Here is a 19,335-nt window from a genome sequence, read left to right on the forward strand (position 1 = left end):
TGAGCACTCTGGTTTGGTTCTGATTTTCAGGATGTTGAAAACCAGATTGATTCTTGCTGTTCGCCATACAGTTCCAGTTGGGGGCAACGGAGTGAACAGAAGATGTGCCGTGACTTTCAGCTGGAGTGTATGGTGGCCTTCAGACCAACTGAAATACCAGTTACAAAGCAGCAACAGGCAGGAGTCAAAGCATATGGAGCTAGTTCTATGGCTGCAAAGAAGACAGCTGGTCAGCAACAAATACCATTTTTGTAAGTGCAGTTCCAATAGTTGTGTTATGAGTTAAAAACATAAGAATGCAGATATCACATGAGGAACATTCAAGTGGTACACCACTGAACCAGAAACAAGGGCTATGCACTATGGAGAAGGTAAGTGTAATCCTCAGTTATCACTGTTCCCCTGATCTCGTCACAGTGATCCATAACTCAGCCCAAGACAACATACACAGACAGGCCACGCAAAATGTCTGCTATAAATGAAAAGAATAGTCCTTGAGAGCATCTTGTTTTGAAGGCAGATTGTAACTTTGAAAGGCTAGACACTAGGAAAGTTCCTTTGTGCAGGTTGCAGAAACCACAGAGGAATTTCACATGTCTTTTCCTGGTAACCAGAGACAACTGCCTTTTTTGCACCAAAGTCCTTTTTCAGCCTTTCCAGTGCCACTGCTCTGTTAGCTGTTGTGATGAATCCTGACTCCTGTCCTCCTGCTCCTGCCTGTGGGAGAGCAGACACTGGGAACTGCAGGAGCTCAGGGGGAGCCATAATTCCTTACGAGGAGTGTGGAAGTCTCAGGTCTTTTCTTCCTCTTCTTACCCACACTGATGGCAATTCAGAGTTCCTCTTGTCTGAATTCACAAAGTCTGGGGAGAATGTGCTTACTGCAACTCAAGATCACATATATTACACTGATAATTACAGAACAGCCACTGGAATAGACTGATGTACGGGTGAGCAATATTGCCACTTGCTTGCAAATTTACGTGAAGGTTCTCTAAGAAGCTTGAAGCATTTTGAAAGAAAACTGAAATTCACTATCACTATTTTATATATGGAGAAGCTGAGAGCCAGAGAGCCTTAAGTGACTTGTCCCACCTCATCTAGTGAAGTGATAACAGCTACAGAAATAGAATTCATGATTTCCAGACCCTCTGCCCCTCCTGACTGCTAAAACATTTTGCCACCCAAGAAGACCATTTGCCATGTCATCATCAAGGCATATCTGTGTAACACACTTTCTCCATCTACACAGCCTGTGCTTTTTGTAAGCCTCACTTCCCTATCTATGGGGAATAACAACACTTCACTACTTCAAAGGGGTGGAAAGAATAATTGTACTCAAGACTGCAGTATGCAGATATGGTAGTGGACACCTTGTAAGTATTAAGAATACTTAATAAGAAATAAATTTGTTACATTGGAGACTGTACTCTTAATTCTGTGCCTGAACTGTGATGTTCAGATTATATACAATAATTCTTTCAGGTCAAATACTCCGTCTTCCCTCCCTTTTCCATACAGACAGGCAGACTTACAGACTAATAAGAGGACTATCAGAAGCTCACAGTGTAAGTCTGCAAAACGACTGCATTCAAAACCAGAATTTTCCATGTGGTTCACTGAACCAAATTACATCAAAGCATTCTCAGCATTCCTGTACCTCTTGATAAGCATCTGCAGGACGTCAGTCAGGCTTTCCATCAGAACAATAACTTCAGCATAGGTTAAGTCTCCACAAGGCTTGCCATTGATAGACACCACCTCATCTCCCTCACACAGTCCAGCTTTAGCTGCTTTGCTCTTGTTGCGAACCTACAATGAGTCAAAAACAAATTTCGAATGGCACAATTAGTGTTCATTTGAAAACTATGACCATGTCCTCAACTTCCTTTTGTCTGTACAAAAGAAAAAGAATCAGTAATATTGATCATAAACATATTTCTAGTAACACAAATTAATACTTCTCCCAGTTCATGTTAATGCTGTTTTGGCCAGTAATAACAAATACAAAAACTTCTGCTTTACTGAGCTTGTGAGCTACATGTCAAATAGGTTGGATTTATTTTTTTATAAATAGGGAGACAGAAGTTTGGGGCAAAAATCAGTTGATCAGAGTTTAGCAGAAATGCACAAAATCTCATTAGTTTCTCCCAAAATAAAAGACTACTAGAGGTGAAACCTGTGCCAGGATTTTAAAAGAAAAGTGTGTAACTTCAGGCTTCTCTGGGCAGAATGTCAGTATCCACACACGGTTAGAGCTGTAGGTATGCAGACTTCTGGTATACTGGACACTATTCCTTGGATGCCCAACTGTAGTTTTAGTTGTCAAACTATAAACATCTGAATCACTGGAGATCCTAAATCCATGTTCAGATAATCCATCTAAATAAGTGCTCTGATTTATGAAAGTTAAGACATGCTCATTATGGTTTAACCTTCCCTCTCAAGTACTCGTTCAAGAACCTTACGCAGCTTGGTTTCTTGCTGTTTCAGTTCTATTTCCACTGGCAGCATGTTATAACTTATCACAGTCTTTCTACAACAAAACCTAGACAGCTTTAACACCACTCAAGGTATGTCATACAGTTGACTGCTATTTTTAAAGTACATATTTGGCAAACAGTATGTTATATTAACCAGGATGTTTGCAGGAGTCTATTTTAAAATGACACATATACATAAAAGGTCTGTCCTTGGGTTCTTTGCTCTTAAACTTGTACCTGTTGGCTTGAGTATTTTGGCCTTATACAACGCTCAGTTGGTGGGTCAATATGTTATCCTTATTAATTCTCATAGCATTTTCTTGAATATTTTTGAAGTAGTCTAGCTCTACCACACTCAGAACAGCAGTCAGTCCCCACTGGCTCTAGGAAGGTTACTTCTGATAGACACCAGATTTGCGGGTGCAACTTTCCCACAGACGCATGGAATTATCCCAAATATACTATTAGGCCATGGGGCTGGTACCTGAGATGCATTTCTGGAGGCAATTTTGGAAAGCTTCTTGGAGTCAGGTTGATATGTGGAATAAAGAGTGAGATTGCATATTTTTCTGTGGCAGCACCATACATCTTTGTTGTTTCAATTTACACATACCCATATATCATATTATAGCATTTTAGGCAGGGAAAAAACAGAAGCCTTGTGCATACAGAAGCCGGTTTCTACCTTGCAGAGTTCACATTTACAAATATGGAGTGGTATGCCGCTCTGTTTATATCCCCTTAGGCAAGAGCATAAACATCCTTGTGCTTTGGGAAGAAATGACAGTTTAGACAGTGTTTAGAATGTTTTGCTTCATATATGAGTGAGGATTTGGGTTGAGGTTTTGTTATTGTTTTTTAAAAGCTATTAAAATGTAAAGGCCTGATTGTAAATATGTAATGTGAATGCTAGGAAGAATTTTGAGGGGCACGTTTTCAAAAACCATGGAAACAGCAATTACAGCAACATGTGAACTCTGAAATAGCGTTATGTGATGCCTAGACTGTGAGAAGAAAACTTGTTTCTGTTTCTTCATTAGATGTTAGTAAGATTATTTGGGGTCCGTTCTGTCACAGATTATCATTACAGCTGTCTCAGGAGAGAAACCGTTACCCATTTCATAGCTTCAGTGATTTATGTCAAAAAGCAAAAGTACAAATATACCATGCTAATAGGTCTACATGAATTGCTACACAACTCAACAAACTCCATAGTTTTTTAAACTGACTCCTTGGTAGCGTACAACGGAAGCAGACAACGGCACTGAATTTCATTTTAAAGTTCTTGAAAGGGCACCTCTGTCCATTTTGCTGCCTTGTGATTGTTGGAAGATCACAATTGTGAGATATTTGGACTGTCACACAAAACTTCAGCCCCTTTTTTGACTGGTCACACAGGAAAGATATTACTGTAAGTTGCTATGCCTCATTCTCTGGTAGCATTTCAGTTCATGTGCACATTAGACCAAATTTCCTGTCATTATTATATTTCCAGGTTTATCTACATAAATCAAACCTTTAACATGATTTTACCATTGCAGGATCACACTGCACATGCTGTACATATTAACAGTTCTCCTGACTATATGTCAGCCTTTTTCCCAGCCTACCCCAGAGGCACCTGTGCATCCCAAATTTGAGTAATGTCTATATATCACCTCAGTATTATCAGGGTTTTTTTTGTGTTTCTGTTGGGAGAATAAAAGGGAGGAGAGAGCACTAACAAAAAGTGAGCAAGGGCAGGTTGTACAATAACTTATAGCAGGTTGCTTCTAGGGTAGAAATATACCATCTTCGTTTGTGTTATTTTAGCCTCAAGATGTCACCATGTTACTCAGCAATACGTAGACTGCCTTGCCAGACAAGCTGTAATTGTGTCTGGGTTTGATTATTGGTCTTCAATGGAAACCCACAAAAATAAACAAAATAATTTACTTATGTAAACCATAAATTTTCAGGTTTCTGGAAAAAAGAAAAAAAACCCAGAACAACAAAAAATCCAAGATTTGTGGAAAGCAGGATCTCCCTGGTAAAGTAAGTGTTTAGTGGACAGTTTTCTCTCAGAGGAAGTTTTGGCAGAAAGGCTTTGATGAGCCCACTGGGAAACAAAAGCTGCCTCTGTTAGCAGAAGTACAGCTTCATCACACAGGGGGCAGTGAGAAACCTTTATCCAGTTCTTGGGAACTTAAAGCAAGGCATTTTTGGTTGCAAAACAGAAGAGATTCTTCCAAAACTAGTGATTGCTCTTGTCTTGTAGTGCAGCCTGGGCTTCCTCTGTTGTTTGTTTCTCCTATCTACTTTGGGCTGGTGTTTTCTTTAGGAAGGAAAAGTAGGTTTTCCCATAAAATTTCGAATGGGATCTCAGTACTAGAAAAATATGTTTGCAAAGATTCTCTTAGTTTTTCAATGCTTGCAGTACCGGTATAACACAGCAAAGCTGAGCCCATACTGTGAGAGCTGAACCTTTCAAGACATGAGCTGCTCCTGGGCATTGTTGGAGAGCTTTAGCCCACTTTCCCTTGGTCCTGCCTGTGTTGCTTTTCTGCTCCCCTTCAGTCAGGATTCTTCTTTTTTATTATTCAAGTTATGTATCATGCAGTTGTTAGGATACGTCAGTTTTCTTCCAGTCACAATATTTCCAGTGAAATGGCAATGCGAATATTTACTCTGAATTCCAAAAGTGTTAGGGAAATCATTGTACAAGGTATACTGGCATTGCAGCAGTACTGACCTTAGTCAATGCTGTGGATACTCTGCCCATAAAGAGTTTTAGATTTCTGATTTTTTAGCAGTGTTAAAGTGTTGGATATAAATAGTTCTACATAAAGATTTCAGGTTATTCTGAGCCATTTGTTATAATATTCTCTAATTTCAGGTGTTTATGTGGCTGTTACTAAAGGGTGTGAAGAACAGTGCTGGGTCACTTGGACAATTTACCTGAAATACGTAGTTTATGTTCTCTGATTACCCCTGTACTCAGAATTTCCCACTCTCAGGAGCGTCCCTCACTGCTTAAGACATCAAGTGCAGAGCAATTCCTCCTACCCACTGAGATACTAATTTTAGGGGAAACTTCCTTTGTGGAGAACTTAGCCCAGATGCTCGCTGTTACCTGAGCACCACGGAGGAGCCAGGACCCAGCTGTGAGCAGTGCCAGACAAGCCCGCACAAGCAGCAGCAGCCCTGCGCCCTGGGACAGCAGGCCATGGGGGCTGGTGGAGGGCTCCTCAGCCCCTCACCTGGAACCTAATCACAAACAGCAGCTGCAACAAGGGACTGGGGGCTGTCCAGAGGCTCTTCAGGAGGGCCTATAAAGACTTGAGGTGGAAACTGTGAGTGAGTAAGGTTTGGATGCTGCACTTGTGACTGGTTGCATCTCAGAGGCACAGGTATGTGGAGGGGAGAGTGTGGGATAGTAACTTGTGGTGGGTTGGTGGTAGCTGTGAGGTGGTGCTGGGGCTGGAGTAGTCATCGGTGTCTGCAGTGTGTGGCAGTTTCAGCCAGTTTCTTAACCAGTGAAAGGTGAATAAACAGGGATACACAGTGGCTGTGCTGGTGTGGTGCAAAGGTGGGGTTTCATAAAGAAAGCTAATGTGGGGTGCCCAGCTGTTGTGCTAGGCATGTTCTAGTGTTTTTACTTTTGCTCTAGCCTCATTCTGTCTTCTGGGGACTCCTTGCCAGGCAGCAAGTATTAGGTCTGCTGCTTTGATTTAATCTGAAAGTGGTTCATTTTGTACAACCCAAAACTGTTCTGTGCTGTGAAGCAACACAGGGTAAATCAGGATAATAGAGAAACTTGCTTCAAAAAATGTGATCCTGACAAAGCTAAAAAGCTAATGTAGGTGCACCTGTTACTTGTTGTGGCTGCAAGTGTATGCACAGACAGCAACTGGGGCTCAGCTTACCAGCTGATGATCTTGGTTGTGTGCCTGAGCCCTATAATAAGCAGATCAGAGAGTGAGATATGTTGAACCTGATAACAACATCAACAAGTTGTAGCTCAAAGTGAGGCAGATAGACTTGTGGATACTCTGCAGTCCTGGTTCTCCAATTGCACAACTAAGGCATTGTTAGGATATTCCATAGTCTTGCTTTTACCAGTGACTTTTTGGGAAGGATGATGTATGTCTTAATCTTATTCTGGTGTGCTGCTAGAAGTATGCATCTGTATCTGGGAGGGTCATCTAAGTGGCATGTGTCAGATGTGGCCTGGCTGAGCAATCGGGCTCAATGATTGCTCAGCCTGGGTGAGCAATCAATCTGAGACCATGAGCTGGCTGAGCATAAGCACAATCCATTTATCCAACCTTTATCTATTAAAGTAAGACTTTTGTGGCTTAAAAATAAACATATATTTGCACAGCAATATTCTCAATTCAAAGCAGGCTTCCCAAACCATGAGTTATTCTTAGAACTATTTAATGATCCTTTTTCAGTTTGCCAGCAGCTTAAAGACAACATAATAGAAAATATTGCCACTGGATGTAGTGGAAATACACTTCCCTGCTGTTTAAGGTCCCTTGCTTATACAGAGTAGTTTCTTTCATTGAGGGGTTTCCTCAGGAAGAGCCTATTCAGCTGAATGTGCTATCGGGTTCCTGAAGCATTTTGTATGGCCCTCAAGGCTTGAAGCTGGTTTCAGTGAACCTTATTTACACATGTAAGTCCTCACTGTTAGTCTTGAGTCTTTGATGGCTGGACTGGTGTTTTGTTATGATGAAACATGTTGCCCAAAATGGCATGGCTTACCAGGCAAACATTCTGTAGATCAGTTGTCCATCTTAGTTATTGTTTACTAATTTAGTTACATCAGCTGCAAACTTTACCAGCAGCGACTTTGTGTTTTCTTTTAGGCTGATGGTTAAATATCAGTAACAAAGGGTGAAGGGTGCTCAGCAAGGAGGATATGTCCTTTAACTACTGTTATGCCCCTGTTAAACAATGACTTCCAATTTAAGGTTACCTTTTCTGACTCAACAACTAGCCATCTTTTAAAGCAGTATTTTTTACTACAGCAGCAAACGGTGCCCTTAGATGTCTTGTCATCATCAGTAAAGCAGAGCTGTGTTCAAGAAATAACTATTAAATAGTCCTTTTAAAATAAAATAATTATTAACATTAATCTTGGGATTACAAACCTTATTCTGTATAGTCACTGCAGTCTCATCATTAACTAATAGAGTGGCTTTGTTTAAATGTGCCTGGTGTTGAGCTGTCTTAAATTTTTCCACACAAAAGTGGTGACGTTTTCTGTTTTTTAAAAAAAACCAAATAAATCAGTCTGGGCCTTCCCATTATACAGAAACTGTGTAATAATACTTATATTCTGTAAGCAGGTTCTATCTACCTGCCACTTTACATCACTTTCTGCATATAACATTAATATTTTAGTATCTCTCTTCAGGGATTGTCTGGCAGGTAACTGAGTAACCATTATTGGGTTTTGAGTATGAGGGAGTTTCTAAAGGCTGATTTTTCTTTTCTTTCCCCGGGTTGTTCAGCATGTGGTCCTTCCACTTGTTTAAGGCAGGAATATGCAAGTACTTGGTAAGCACAGTTAAAACTTCTCACTTGGTGTCAGTTTCACACGTGTAAGCACAAGTATCGGTTTTACCTATTTGTGTTGGGAACTGTTTCTGGATACAGAAGTATGTTGTGAATGAAATGACTGTTACAAGGTGGGGTTTAGTTCTCCAGAAATACTGATTGTTTTACCGTTGGAAAAAATACAGGTCTGGGTGTAGAATAGGATGCCTGGTTTCTTAGATATAACTGTTCTATTGCATTTTCAGAGAGAGAAAACAGGGAAAGGAGCAGGGATAATAGGTATGAGTATGCAGGAAAGGGGGAGTGGGGCTAGGTGCATGGAGGCACTGCCTCTTCTCTCTTTGTTTGTACTAGTATTAAAGCAACAAGTGTTTGATGCGCTTATTTTTATTAAGTAATATTTTCCCTGAAAGCAACAACTTACAAATGTTTGACACCGTGAATACAGATCTGATGTTTCTGAATCTAAAACTTTTTGGAAACAGTCAGCTATCTTAGCTTGATCTTAGTAGGTAAAAACAAGTTAACAATCCAAATTAAATGGACTATATACCAGAACTAACAATGAAGTCAACTGACTTGAATATGACCCTTTCTTGGCAGTAAGAGGTGGTGATTCAAATGGCAGGGGCAGTGGTGAAGTGATCCAAAATCCAAGCAAATAAACAAAGTTCTAGTCTACTTGCTGACGAGGTGGCAAGTTGTGTATTTCTAAGTGTATGTGGAACTCGGCTTTGCCATAGTTGTACAACGTAGTATGGACACAGTTAAAGGCCTGACTGCTAGTTTTGTGATAAATTTAGGTAGCTAACATTTCTTTAAACAAATTTAAAGCCAGCACAAATAAGTTAATGTAATCAATACTTAGTTTAATTTTATAAGGCATTAGCTCATACTTTCCAGAAGTGACTTTTCTTGATTGGTTAGCTAGGTGTTAATCATGAAGTTCAGGATCAAAGATTAAAGAGTATTTCCTGTAGACAGTATTTAAAATAGCCAAACAAAAAAAGCACTTCATGTCTTCTATTATAAAATCTACAGCAAAGGCAGTGGCTAATTAATGTAGTTAAATGTATTTAAGTTACCTGTCCCTCTAATAAAATTACCAATGCACAATGCTTTATTATGAGCAGGAAGCAGAAGTAGTGGCACAATCATTAGTGTATTAGTGGTTGTAGTTGTATGAAATTGGAGAATTAAAAATTAAGTTACAAATGTACTGAATTCAGGCCCAGTTTATAAACTGGGGCTTTAGGGCCCTGTTTTACAATGTTTATGCATGCAGGAGACCTTTAGACAAAACAGTAACCTTCAGCTAGTAAGCTTTTGGGGGTCTAGATATAAACATCTGTACAGTAAGTTAAGCCTACCTCATAATGTGTTTGGGTTTTTTAGGGATCTCTGTAGATCCTTTAAATAGCTCAGAGACTTCAGGCCAGTAAACACTGATCTTGCTATGTCAGACTCTGAGTCTCAGCTCACAACTTAGTGCAAACTAGTATTTGCCAGTGCTCCTCAGCCCAGGGCAACAGCCCCTTCCACTGGCAAAGTTCTGAACCTTCCCAGGGAGCTGGTGGGACATGTGTGAGGTGTTCTGTAGTCACATAATCGATAGAAGTGACATAGTGACGGACTTGTGTTGCTGCTTTTTTTTTTATAAACTCAAGTTTACAATAAGAACATCTAAATATATTTCCATCTTAATGCTTGCTTTGCCATCACAAGTTATAATATGTCATGTATAAACACAAGTCCTAAGAAAAAGGTGATCTATTTCTCCTTTGCATGAACATCGTATAGATATTAATACCCATCCTAAAATTCAGATAAATTCTCTGTCCTCTGGCTATGTAGCCGTCTAATAAAAAATACAGTCAGTAACACAAGCTTTTTTGTGACTTTCCAGTCCATAGGGATCCAGTCTTTGCTTTCTGTCTCTAAACTTGCCACTGTTTAAAACTATATTTATAGTTTTAAATATCCATGTTTTGTCAGCTCTATCTGAAAACAAACTGCCAGTTTCCAGCTTTAAATCAATACTGCAGGAAACAAAGATACAGCCTGTCAATCAGCCTGTAGATCCTGTTTCGTACAGGGAATCAAGGCCTATGCTGGAATAATTCTTAAGATGCTGTGACCTGTATTGTGGTTTGGAAGCTAAGTTATGACTGCAACTTGTATGCTGCATGCTTAAAATAGTGAGGGAATCTGAGAAAAGGCACCCCCTGCCTCAAAACCTACTGAAACTAAGAAAGTCAGACCACTCATTTTACTAGTTGATAAATCTAGGCTTGTTGAAGTTAGCATGAACTTGTGTGTTATTAATGTCTATACAAACATGCCATTCAGCTCTTGAGCTCACTCTGGGTTTTCAAGCACATGGAATTAGTACCCATATAGCAGTTTATTATGCATTAAATCTGTCTCTACAACAGAGAGCTTTCTATTACATGGTTAACATGCAACTCCTATTTTAACTTGAGAATAACAATGCTGTCTTGAGCAAGAATGCAAAAGTCTTCACACCTGTGACCTTGCCAGCTCATCAACATGCTTTGAGCAATGTTTCAAACACTTCAACTAAATTTGTCTAAAATTCATGTCTTTAATAGTACGTTTGTGAAGGTCATTGTTGATGCATGGATTTTGGAGATCATGACATGCTTCAGATAGCTGGGAAAGTGTAAGGTCAGAAAGTATTTCATTTTCCTGGTGCATGTGTCAGGGTAACAAAACAGATCAAGCTGCAGTTGGTTATCAGACCTTGTGCCCATATGTGAGGAAAACAAAATGACATTTTTGTTCTTTGTTTCCTCCTTGAATATGTATATGAAGAGAAAGTAGTTGTCAGCAGATAGAAAGATAAAGATGAGCAGACAGGAAAGAGTCGTCAGATCCTAAGAAAGGGGACTGGAGCTACTTGCAGATTTAACTGAGTGATGGTATCATAGTTTAGGAGTTCCTTGAGAGGTTTTCAAAACCATGCAATTAGGAAATGTTCTTGCTTAGAACTCCAGTTTGAGCTTTGTGTCCACATAAATTCATTGGAAACAGCACGTTCATGTCTAATCTGAAGGCCCGGCACTTTTGACAGGCCACCGCTCAAGCTGAAGGATTAAATTTTAAGCAAGCTGGTTATGTACTATTGTGATAAGATGAAGTCATAGATTGGAGTTTCAGTAGGATGACTTACCTGTGTAGCATTCTGTATACAGACTCTCAAAGTCCCTGATGACTATAGGTATTTTACTTTTATCAAGGGCCTCTTGAGAGCTTGATAAATCTAAAAGCTCCAAAATCTAGTCTGTTTTCATTAGCTGTGCCTATACTTGAGTGTGAGTCTGCTACGTGATGTGGCTCTGTTTACATCTGTGCTGTCTGGAGATGAAGTTGCATCAAGCTGGTAACAGTTCCCATGCTCTCTGTACTGAATCTCTCCACCAGACAAGCTAGTTTCCTTCAGACTCAGTCACAGTAAAAAACTACAAGGTAAAACCTTCAGACAGGGCAAATACATCAAGAGTGTGAGGTCCAGCCCTTGCCTAGCTTCTCTGAATGTATGGGCATGCAACAGGCAGCCTTGGCCCCAGAGCATGTTAGATGCTAAAGCTGTGACTTTAGCTAGCATAAATATAGTTAATATAAGTATAGTAAAATACAGTTTTCTTTCTTTAACCTTTACAATCACTTTGTCCCCTTTGTGGGGAGTGTATGTAGAACTTGCACTGTAAGATTAGAGAGACTGTGCAAATGTCTGTTAATTAAATGGGTTAAACAAAATGCTTCTAAGCCATCTGAATGCTTTTCCTGAGAGCGATTTTTGAATCATCTTTGACTTGTAAGGTAAACGCAGAAATATTTCCTGTCACCAAATTCTTCTCATTAGCAGGATAATAATATTGGGAATTTGGCAGTTCAGGATGCTCTTTGCTTCTGATCTTCAGGGAAGGCTCCTAGACAGATCCACTGTTGCAGAGATGGCTTTCATGTCTGTCTGTAAAGCCAATTATACTTCTAAATGGGTTTATAAATGAGAAAATATAACATTAGGGAGATCAAAGGAGATAAGAGTTAATATATTCAGACATATTTTTGTTACTTAATGTTCTTTAGTGTCTGATACAATTCTTGAACTGTTGGATTAAATCTGAAAAGTCTTTCCAGAAAGTGAAGTAGGATGTTACTTTCAAGAGTTCATGGGAGTGCTGCCATTGATTATCACCAAGTTTGTCATTAGAAATGTTGAACAGTGGTACAATATTATGGCAGTTTCTGGCAAAATATGTGATACATGATGCTAAGCTACATAAAGTGAAAGAACTTTTTAACTTTAAAACCCATTGATCCAGTTGCCTGAAAGGTTCTGGCTTTACTTCCCAACTCACAGCTAAAGCAAAACTTCAGGCATGGTTTACTCATGTAAAAGTTCATGGGACATTCTTGCAGAGAGGTGATGGTACCATCTAGTCAGTGGTTTACTTACTGTTTAACTCTGTGTCTGGTCAGTCCTCCTGTTGCACTGTACCTATGAAATCGTGCTTCTTGAGCATACTAGTTCAGTTTAGTAACTGTTGTCTCCTCATTCCTACATGAGAACTCACATAAAGGTTCAGGTCTGTTCATAGTATATTCAGCAAATGTAGTTTGGTACAACTCCTACAGCTGTTGTGGGAGGGTTAAAGAACATGTTTGACCATTTATATATTGACGGAGCACTTGTGCCATTTGGAACCAGAGAGCAGACTGATCTCGGTGAAAAGAAAAGCCTGCTCAAATTCCAAAAAGCTTTACCTAATGTACTAGTGTATCATCTTGCTAGCGGTTGCCTTTCTGTGGCAGAAATCCAAAGTTAGCAGCTGAAGAAGGGATGAGATAATGACCTCTGAAATACTGATCTGGTGTGCTGGCGACACAGAAGATTTCCCAATAGTGAGCTTGGGGACAGTCTGTTATTCATTTTGTACAACACATGTAGTGTACAGCTGGGCTATGGATTACCCTTTTTTGGGGTGTACTACTGCATACTTTAGTAGATGTATCAAAACTAAACTGTTGTGCTGATTTTCATTTTTACTAGTGCTGCTGGTGAATAGGTGAATGTGTGACAAGGACAGGAATGATGGCCTTTCAATTATGTGGTTGTGTGTTGTCTGTTGTTTGCATTCCCCTTTTCTTGCCCTGCTCGAATAGTGACTCCCTATATGCTTCCTGGCTTATTTTTAAATCGTGACCAGCTTTGATCTTTCCATACAGAACACTGTAGTTACGTTCTCTTTTCCTTCTTCCCACTGCCCCCTGCGCAGAGAGATAATTGAATTGTCAGTGCTTCTTTGGATTGAGAAAATAATATATCTTAATTAAGCATCAAATGATGGGTAGCATCAAAAGTCTTAATTGCAGCATAGCTTAAGGCCAGGAGAAAAGAATTTCTGTGATGATATGGTTGAGGGAGAATAAACAGAGAATAAAAGTGTATCTGCTACTGAACAATTCAAAGCAACATTGGCAGTACTACAATAGACAGTCCTTGTGGTAAAGCATATCTGCTACTTAATCTTGGGCTGAACTCTTGTCACTGGTAAAGCAATGGAACTGCTATATACTTGCACAATTAGCATGGTCCTAAGACCATACACTAGGTGTTTACTGTAGAAAGTGGCACATCTCTTATACCTAAATTGCAATCAAAGGACAGGTACGTGAAAGGTAAAAAGCAAAAACTGCCATCTGAAAGTACTTCTCTTCTGGTGGAGCTCAGATAATAAGGTATATGCACACTGTTACAGAGAGAAAAGCATTTCTAGCCTAGACGTGTGATTGCTGTAGAAAATAGCAAAGATATGTGAGAATAACTAAAAACTTCAGCACTTCCAGATCTGCAATGCAATTTCTTAAACAAAACAAAAAAGACTGGATTCTGTTGCTGTTCCTCCCCATAAACAGGAGGGAAGAGGGGAAAAGTGGACATATGCTGCTGCTTTAACTGTGAGATACATGGTATGAGGTATAGTGCTGTAAAATAAAAATGTGTGGGCTAGCTGTGGAACCAGAAAGTGGGATAACTGTATGAGGAAGGTGCTGAAGAGGTATACCTGGACCATGTCAGCAACCACGATCGTCTAGGAAGAGGAGTTTGCAGGCCCTTAGATAGGGAAAATGGATGGGGGAAAAAGAGGAGGCAGAAAGAGAGAGTGGGGTGCTGAAGTTGGGAGACTGTCTTCAGCTCTAAACTGCAATCATATGGCTTTAATTGTTATCCAGAACAAACTGAATACATACAAGTGATCTAGGAATGAGCTGGTTTAAATTTCTTAGACAAAATCTGTCGTACCATGGCAAATCCTTCACATCAATGTGATTACAAGTTTCCCTGACAAAGTTAATCTTGTTGGGAGAGACCTCAAATATGCAATCTTCCATAATCATTAATTGTATATTCCTGATTCTCTGAGTCACCATAATGACTCTTCCATTAATACAGTCAGAGGTGATATCAGAGCATGTAATTACTTATGTTTATCCTTTTGAAACACTGACACACTTGATTTTTCCAGGCCTCTGGCACAGAGCAGCATGTTCTGCCTTAAAGAAATCAACATATCTATCCAGAGGCCTGCTGAGACTATTTTCCAAACTTCTGGATGTAACTTAGAACGAAAGCTCATACTGCTTTTGCAGCATCACGATGCATGGAATGTGCTGATGTGGACACTGTTTTGTTATGGGTGGCAGTGTGGAACTGAGGTTCCAGATTCAGACAGGGATTGGAGGAAAAGCCCAGACTTGAGCATTTTTGCTGCGATGAGTAAGGGTGTCAGGTGGCATATAAGCACCATTCTTGTAGTGGGTTGTGCTGACAGAACCCTAGGGATTAAAGCGGCGTTAGTAAGCACGCTTATTATTTGCTGTATTGCAATGTTGAAAATGATGAGAATGGGAGGATGAGCATGTGCATCCAGGTTGCGCTTTTTAGGCTAATTTTTAATTTCAAGCTGTGAAATGGGGATAAAATTTTCTCTTGCTCTGGCTTGTTTGTCCATGCTGCTGTTTGTCCTGACTGGAGTTGGGGTTATAGGCTCCAGAGCCGAGGCTACTTTAGCTGGCACTAGCAGAGATTCTGCAGTCATGCTGGGAGGCCAACGTACCATCTTCAGTTAAGGCAAGATTATTGCTGAGGTACAGCCTCATTTGGTTTGAGTTCTTCTAACCTGAGGGCGGTTAGAGGGTTTCAGTGCTAGTCATTGCTTCTGATTCACTGCTGTAATTCTGGTCAAAGGGATGGGACAGGAGAGCAGAGCTCTCACTGAGAGAGCTTGCATTCAGCCATTGTTAAATGGTTCCTAATTTTAATAGGTGGTTCCTTGCTTTGCCTGGACTGCTCTGGGCTTGTTGTGAAGCTCAGAGCTGTCCTGAGGTTTGTCCGAAGTTTCAGCTGTGGCTGGTTTTCCTGGACCTCAAGTCTGTAAAAGAAGCTACATAATCTGGGATTTACTGACTTCTCAGGAGTTGTTCATGAATGAGGTTTGAGGCAAATGTGCAAGTCCCAACTATGGCTGATTAGAGAGCATGCAGAGCCATTAGGCTGAGTCTGATAATTCAGTTTTCTGCCAGGACAACTTTTGGCTGCTGTTTGGCACAGAGCTGTGCAATAGTAGAGAGTGTGTGATCCCAGGAACATCACTGGGAGCTTCACACCACTTCTGGCATCTTCATTGCTGTGGGTCACAGGTAGCAAGGAAGGGAAGACGGTCTATTTGAATAAGAGAAAAGACTGTTACCAGCTGGAAAGTTACCCAGTGCTATAAGAACAGTGTTGAGATCTGAAAATCTTTATGTCTTGGTGGGGGAATAGTGAGTTTGGAGATCTTTGTGCTTTCCTCAGTTTAATCCAATGCATGTTTGTATAATTTGATGGTTTGGCCTGTAATCTGCCTTTCAGACTAAGCAATGTTTGGGGGGGGGGGGGGGGGGGCGGTGTTGGTGGAACGGATGGGGGGCAAATGGCTTCTTAATTAGCAATAAATCCATCCTACTAGCAGGCAAATGAGCCACTCGGCCACTAGTGTGCACTCTGTCCAACCCACTCATTCCTAGCTTCATATCCTGTTTCAATTACTCTGCCCTGTGTGGCTCCCCGTCTCATTTTCACTCCATTGGTCATCTGCCCAAACTCTCTTGAAGTGGGGGGATGGGGAACAGGCAGAGAGGGAAAGGAGGGGGAGTAAGGTTCTCGTTACAGATACAAGAAGAAATATTTATTTCTTTAGAACTAAACTACTCCAGTGACAGTTAAAATGAAATTGTTATTCAGTGTCCTCAGTCAGTTCCATGAAATGGTGTTGTTTATGGCGATCCCTTAACATTATGTCCGGAGTTTGCAAATACACAAGCACAGCATATGATCAACCTCCCAAAAGGAATAGCAAAGGCAGCATGAAGAAACAAATGCCTTCTTACAGGTTTCTGTTTCAGTGAGGGCTGTAGCTATCACTATCAATGATGTCAAGGCTATACTGAAATGTGTGCCCAGTGATGTATTTCTTGCTACTTGCCTCACTGCTGAGGCAGCAGTTCAGTCAACACCAGAAGGATCATGAAGAGGTAACCAGAAGCTTTGCCTCTCTTCCAACAGAGAAAGCAGTGGCACTGTGTTTATTATGAGAGCTTTCTGTGTACAATGCTCAGTATAGTTGGGCTGGATCTCAAATTACAGAGCAGGGGGCTTTGGGGACTGCATTAGCACGAATGAATCGGACTCTTCAAAGAAACCAAATGACACCAGCATCTGTTAAAGGCAGCATCTAGATAATATACATTAAACAGTTATTGTATTATGCACAAATAAAGTGGCCAGATCTTCAAAGGGGAGTGCAAAGCTCCAAGTCATTGGAGAAGTATGAATCAAACAGCGGCCCAAACTCAGCTGAGAGCTCAATACAAGGACTGAGTTCCAGCTCCCATTGCTTGCAGTCATCTTTAGCTGGACTGTTCCACTAAATAAAACTCAGTCAGACTAGAAAAAAAATGGTCCTCTGTGAAAGCTGGTAGTTATTTACTAGAATCTCACATTAAGTTCCACCATGTTATTTTCTCTTAAGCCATTTCTATTTCTTTCACTTCTCAAAATAAGTCAGCTAGATTCAAGTTTCTCTGCTTCCCTGGAAAGTTCTCTACTGACTTAATTTCAGAATTGCCTCTTTCACTGTTTCACCCAAATTTCGCTATTTCCTGACATTTCTCTACTTGCCTGATTCCTTATATCTCCGACAGTTTATGGACAAATTTATGTTGCCTAATGGATTTAGTAATAATTTCTATTTAAACAAAGTATGGAAATTCAGTCTTCTAACTTACTTAGCATCCCCTCATGCTTAGGCCATGATGTTTTGAAACAACCTTTAAAAACTGAGGGCAGTATCTGGCCAACCCATCTTCTTGCTTAGAAAAGAAAGCTCTGCTAAACTGGGTGAATGTTTTGTGAATGCCAGTACATAGGTTCCCTTAGAGGCCTTCCAGTGTCACCTGGCTGCTGTCCAGGACAGTGCCTTTCTTTGTGAGTCGTACAGGAATTTGGATGTTCAGCAGCCTCACCTCTCCCTGGTGGCTCAAATAAAGCTGGCCAGGAAAGCAGCAATGACTGCTCAGAGGGTGGGCGTACACCAAGGATATCCATGCCTACCAAGGCAGGTCAGTGGTCTGCTTCTGATTTGCTTTCCCAACAGAGGAGACAACATTTCTCTGCTTGTGCTGGTGGCCCTAATGAGGGGGGAAACGGTGGCTGGAGACCCTCAGGAGGTGTTTCTGAAGGCATCAGAGAACTAGGAGACAAAAGTATGCCTTCTGCGGGCTTTGCCACTTGCTTGATAACAACACTGAGCAAGTTATTTAGATCTGTGCTTTTAATGAAACAATTAAAACCCTTAATCTGATCTGAAGGTTTCCTTATCTGAGTGTCAGGGGTTTTTTAGGCTTAGAGTATGTTCAGAATTTATCTTAGTTTAATTTGATCAAGGTTGAAATGGTTGTAACTGAATTAATGCAAACTGTCATGTAAAATTCTTCCTTCATTTTTAGTGGCTTAGTCTGAAATGGCTTTACCTGAAGATAATTATAAAATAAATAGGAATAAGTAGGTCTATTGCCAAGATATGCTTTGCCACTTCCTCAGTCCTTTCCTGTGTAGATAATACTTGAACCTATTTGTCAATTTGTGCATTTGTCATAAAATTGACATGGAGGTTAGTATTCATGAGCTGCCTTTCAGCATGTAAAATCCTGTGTAAGGGTATATATCAGAACTCCAGTGTGGGGCCAATCACAGTAAAAAAATCAGTATCTTGCAAGTAGAGTATGACACTTGCCCTGGAACAGAAAGCTGAAAGATCCTCTCTCAAGGTAGGCTAGAATTATATACCTGTCTCCTCATGGAGATTTTAAGAAAAGTACTTACTTGTATTTGTTAATTTGGAAATAACATAAAATTGAAAGTGCTGTTAAATATGCTGCCGAGGAATATTACAGTGGTGGAAGAAAAACTTTTGGCATGGCAAATGGATAGTTGTAGTCAGAACACTGAGGAAATGCAGTTTTACTCAAACTGTAACTGTGGAAGCTGAGCCAGATTTCTGGCTGCCGTGTCAATAGCCCATCTGTGGCTGCTGCCCTTGCACAGTTGTCTGAGCAAGCCTGACACAGGTGCTGAGCTCTGTTTAATACTTGTGGACATAGTGCTCTGAAGAATTAGACCTTCTATTCTTACTGTCAGGTGTGCTGGCAGTGTTGGCTTTTTCTGTCCCTGACTTTAAGGGCAAGTTGTCAGCATCTTCAAAAGCTGGACCAAGAGGATTTGTGTTCCTCTGCCCTTTCCTTTCTGTGTGCTCCTAAGAGGAATGTCTGTGTAAGGACTGTTTTCCTATTTTCATCTGTCCTCCTTTCCTCAGTGCGAGCGTTGGGCTTAACCGAGGGTGTCATGCCCAGTCAGGCAGTCTGGGAAAGGCAGGCATGAGGGCAGGACCGGGGAGGGGAAAAGAAAGGGTGTTATTTTTGTAGAGCTGTAAATCCAGCACCTTTTGGCAGTGCTGCGTTCTTTTTTTATTGCTTGTTTCTAAGAAGCTATTGCTGCAACAGTGCTGGCTGCAAACAAAGTCTCATTTACTCAAAGTTCATGACAGGACAGGTCATGCATTTTGCACATTTGTGGCGGAGTTGTGAAAGAAATAGAGAGGGCGCTTTCCAAAAGCTTCAGCTTGAAATGCAAGGGTTTCCATGCTGCCTGGAGCTTCAATGTCAAAGAGATTTCTATTTT

At 40.6% G+C, this 19,335-nt stretch overlaps 1 protein-coding gene and 1 long non-coding RNA gene across 2 annotated transcripts in view; one reads left to right on the plus strand and one right to left on the minus strand.

Moving 5' to 3' along the window:
* SYNPO2 (synaptopodin 2) overlaps window positions 1-19,335 on the minus strand; it is a 95,914-nt gene that overhangs the window by 30,980 nt on the left and 45,599 nt on the right. The window contains exon 2 of the mRNA XM_005243128.3: window positions 1,661-1,812. Within this exon, the coding sequence (XP_005243185.2) occupies window positions 1,661-1,812 (152 nt within the window). The remainder of the gene's footprint in view (window positions 1-1,660; window positions 1,813-19,335) is intronic.
* Window positions 7,971-19,335, plus strand: part of LOC129783850 (uncharacterized) — a 65,389-nt gene continuing 54,024 nt past the window's right edge. Inside the window, exon 1 of the long non-coding RNA XR_008745887.1 lies at window positions 7,971-8,030. This is a non-coding gene — a long non-coding RNA (uncharacterized LOC129783850). The remainder of the gene's footprint in view (window positions 8,031-19,335) is intronic.

Source organism: Falco peregrinus, chromosome 2 (genome assembly GCF_023634155.1).
Source record: "Falco peregrinus isolate bFalPer1 chromosome 2, bFalPer1.pri, whole genome shotgun sequence".
Lineage (NCBI taxonomy): Eukaryota > Metazoa > Chordata > Aves > Falconiformes > Falconidae > Falco > Falco peregrinus.